The 3,023-nt window shown below is 32.9% G+C and overlaps 1 protein-coding gene across 2 annotated transcripts; it reads right to left on the reverse strand.

Annotated features, from left to right (window-relative positions):
* Positions 1–641: 641 nt before the first annotated feature.
* On the reverse strand, positions 642–2,978 carry LOC130996583 (transcription initiation factor TFIID subunit 12-like). 2 transcript variants are annotated; one of them, XR_009092682.1, is made up of 5 exons: positions 2,644–2,978; positions 2,503–2,567; positions 2,357–2,392; positions 1,155–1,324; positions 642–925 (listed from the first exon to the last, which is right to left on the reverse strand). XR_009092682.1 is itself a non-coding variant. In XM_057921876.1 (4 exons), the coding sequence occupies exons 2-4, from the start codon at positions 2,551–2,553 to the stop codon at positions 1,184–1,186; spliced, it is 228 nt and encodes a 75-aa protein (XP_057777859.1). In that variant the 5' UTR covers positions 2,554–2,567; positions 2,644–2,876; the 3' UTR covers positions 642–1,183. The 2 variants fall into 2 exon arrangements, 1 of the variants encoding a protein (XP_057777859.1); XM_057921876.1 differs by having other exon boundaries at positions 642–1,324; positions 2,644–2,876.
* Positions 2,979–3,023: the final 45 nt, after the last annotated feature.

The raw sequence follows: 3,023 nt of genomic DNA on the forward strand, positions 1-3,023 counted from the left end.
CTTATTCTTAATCTTACAACAAAGTCTGCTGTCACCGCCTTCCCCCGTTTATTTTTGTTTCTTTTCTTTTTTGGCAACAGCCAAACGTGTCTAATTCAAGTTTTTGTTAATTCAACAATACAAAACTGTGAATCAGAATTGTCCTATAGTTTTGGGAGTTTTAGACCATTTGAAATAGGACCGAGGGAGTATTTTTCAATCTAAAATAAGAATAAAATAGAAATGAAAATTATTATAATATTTTTTAATTATTTTATTTTTAGTTATCTCAATGTTAAATTATTGTAATATTTTTTTAATTTGTGTTTTTTTTAATGTAAAGTTTGGTTTTAATTTCAATGGAATTTTAATTATTAAATTAAATGTCAAATTTACTTGTAAATAAGATTAAAATTAAATATAAAATCAAAAACTAAATTTAAGAGCAAAAATGGAGACTCTCTCACTGTGAAGAGTGAGCTCTTAAATGGTGGAGACTACTTTTAAGAGCTCATGTCATGTGACTCTCCACTGCAATCAAATTAACAATATACTCTCATAAGACCTTACTAACTTTTTATTAAAATTTGTGCTCCCAACATAATTTTAGGAGCCGTAGATCTGATGTGCCAGAGCGATATTAGTTGTGGGCAAGAGTGGAATTGAATTAAAAAAATGGAGCACTAGGCAGAAGGTGACGTGAAATTACAGGCAGGCAATATTGGATAACCCAACATTAGAAGATCTGTGGTGACCAACATTTTAACTTGAAAACCTTATCCAACACTTGTCTACTTAGGAAGAAGAAGAAATCAAAACACAATGCATGCGCCTAATTCCTGCTTTTCTTCCTTTGTGCCTTTCTTTTCACATGTTACTCATTTTGCTATTTCCTGACATTTAAATTCACAGGACTCCAAGCACAAAATATTCTGCCCGAACTGACCTGCATAAGAAATACAAGTATAAGAGGCCATATCAAGATGTGGTAAAACAACCAAAACCAGAACTTAGCCAGTAACTACAAACTCCTGAAAACACACATCCGAATTTGTAAGTTTGTAACCAATTACTAGAAAATGAATCAAACCTGCAAATCTTGTAGCATCAACTATACTATTTATATGCAAACAATGTTCTTTTCAAGGTCATTTTCAGATAATAGGGGTGAGTACCAGAGGAGAAACTCTGGTTCGGTATTCTCTCATGCAGCTTCACGTATTTTAGAATTTGGGGGAGAACTGATGGTATTGGCAGGTCCTTTTGCCAGATGACCCTTAGCACTCCCAGATGCTCCGCTGGAGTTCTTACTGATAGTATCAGAAGCTAACATTGACTTTTTTACCTGCCAAGAGAAGAACCAGCAGATAGAAAGTTCAACAAAATGCAAATAAAATTATTACCATAGTATCAGTCTCCTACAATTTACTGAAGAGTAGTGCTAAATGGCCATAATTATGGCTGCTGCCATGATGGGTTAGATTAGTAATTTTGTATTTGTTATAATTATATATTTAATTATTTTTAATCATTGATTATTATCTTACAATATTACCCCTACATATATTCTCTTTCCTTAATAATTAAAGATTATTTCCTTATATATATTAAACTAATTACTACATTTGACTAATTAATTATTACCTAATAAGCATTGATTTATTTTTGGATATGTTAACTTATTTTATTTAAACTAGCCATCATCCATAGCTGAGTGTGAATCAAATTTTGCAAATTGTGAGTACATTTTTATTCCATGAAATCTAAAGAGACAATGATTACAGTTCACTCGAATGTTATTGTGCTGTATAAGTTTTGGGAAGATTCAACCCATTAGGACTGAAAGTGTTGTCTAAAAAGGAAAATCGTAGACGGCTCTAATTGTAAAGCAAATAGTTACCATGTACCCTCTTCAAATTTGACCGAACATAATCCAAGCAAAAGTATTCAAATTGGCCGACACCATACAATGAACTTCCTCCAAATATATAAACTCAGAGATTTAATGTGGCAAAGATTTGTATTTTCTACTTCATGGAAGCTTTAAAAAAGACGGCAAGTATCAAGACATGAAGCTTCAAAAACTATGGAAAAAGGGTACTATAGGGGATATTATTTAACGTTATAATTTATAATTAAGGAAGAAATAATATATCCAAAATGCTTTAGGAGCATCTTAGTGATAAATATTTTCCATATAATATTATGGGTATTATGGCAAACATAATTATGGCCGCATATAATTTCCCTTACTGAATTAAACACCCTCGTCCATCTCACACTAATTTCTGTTAATCCCATGACTCTACTGCTAATTATGCAATCATGATGACACTTTCATGCAGTAAAAGGGGAAATGGAGATGCAAATAACTTACAGCAGCAAGCCGCTCCCTGTGAAGCTCATTGACATGCTGGGGTCACAAGCAGCACATGTAAGAAAACAATTAGGTTTTATACTGCACATACAAGTAAAGAACAATTTTCTGGAGGCACTTGCAGAAACTAAATTATAAAATCTTACCGGTTTCTTGAAAATCCTTATCTCATCTCCACCAAACCCAGGAAGAGCCATATTCCAATTTCTTTCTGATTCCAGGAACAAATAGAAGTTTGAGTTAATATTTGCATCAAAAGGCATTATAAGGAAAACATGAAAACTAACCAAGATGCAGGAGTATGTCTTTCGCTTCTAAAGTGGAAGACTTTCGGTGCTTGGCCAACGAACATCCAAATGTTGTAATCTGGTACGTAATATTTAAGAAAAATGAAAAACAAATTAACAGTGGAAAAAGGAATGAGAGCAATCTAAATTATACAAAATTACGCAATGATTCACAAATTGTGTCATAAGAAGATATATGGAACATATTTCTTGAGCAGTAAAAACAGATAAGACCACAAAGTGAACAAACCCTTGCCATTAGATGATGAGATGACGAGACTGGGCTCCCTCTTATGCATTCTGTTAGACATTAGCAAACAACCCCAAAATTTTCAAGTCTCCCCCCCCCCCCCCAATATTTTAACACTAAATTATATTCA

This window comes from Salvia miltiorrhiza, chromosome 8, assembly GCF_028751815.1.
Source record: "Salvia miltiorrhiza cultivar Shanhuang (shh) chromosome 8, IMPLAD_Smil_shh, whole genome shotgun sequence".
NCBI classification, from domain to species: Eukaryota; Viridiplantae; Streptophyta; class Magnoliopsida; order Lamiales; family Lamiaceae; genus Salvia; species Salvia miltiorrhiza.

Bases quoted from the DNA above. Each gene is read 5' to 3' on its own strand.
- LOC130996583 (XM_057921876.1), bottom strand. From the start codon at position 2,553: ATGGCTCTTCCTGGGTTTGGTGGAGATGAGATAAGGATTTTCAAGAAA. The intron at 2,393-2,502 runs GTAAGATTTTAT...TTGTGACCCCAG, and splicing joins TAAGGATTTTCAAGAAACCG to CATGTCAATGAGCTTCACAG. The intron at 1,325-2,356 runs GTAAGTTATTTG...TTCTCTTGGCAG, and splicing joins ACAGGGAGCGGCTTGCTGCT to GTAAAAAAGTCAATGTTAGC.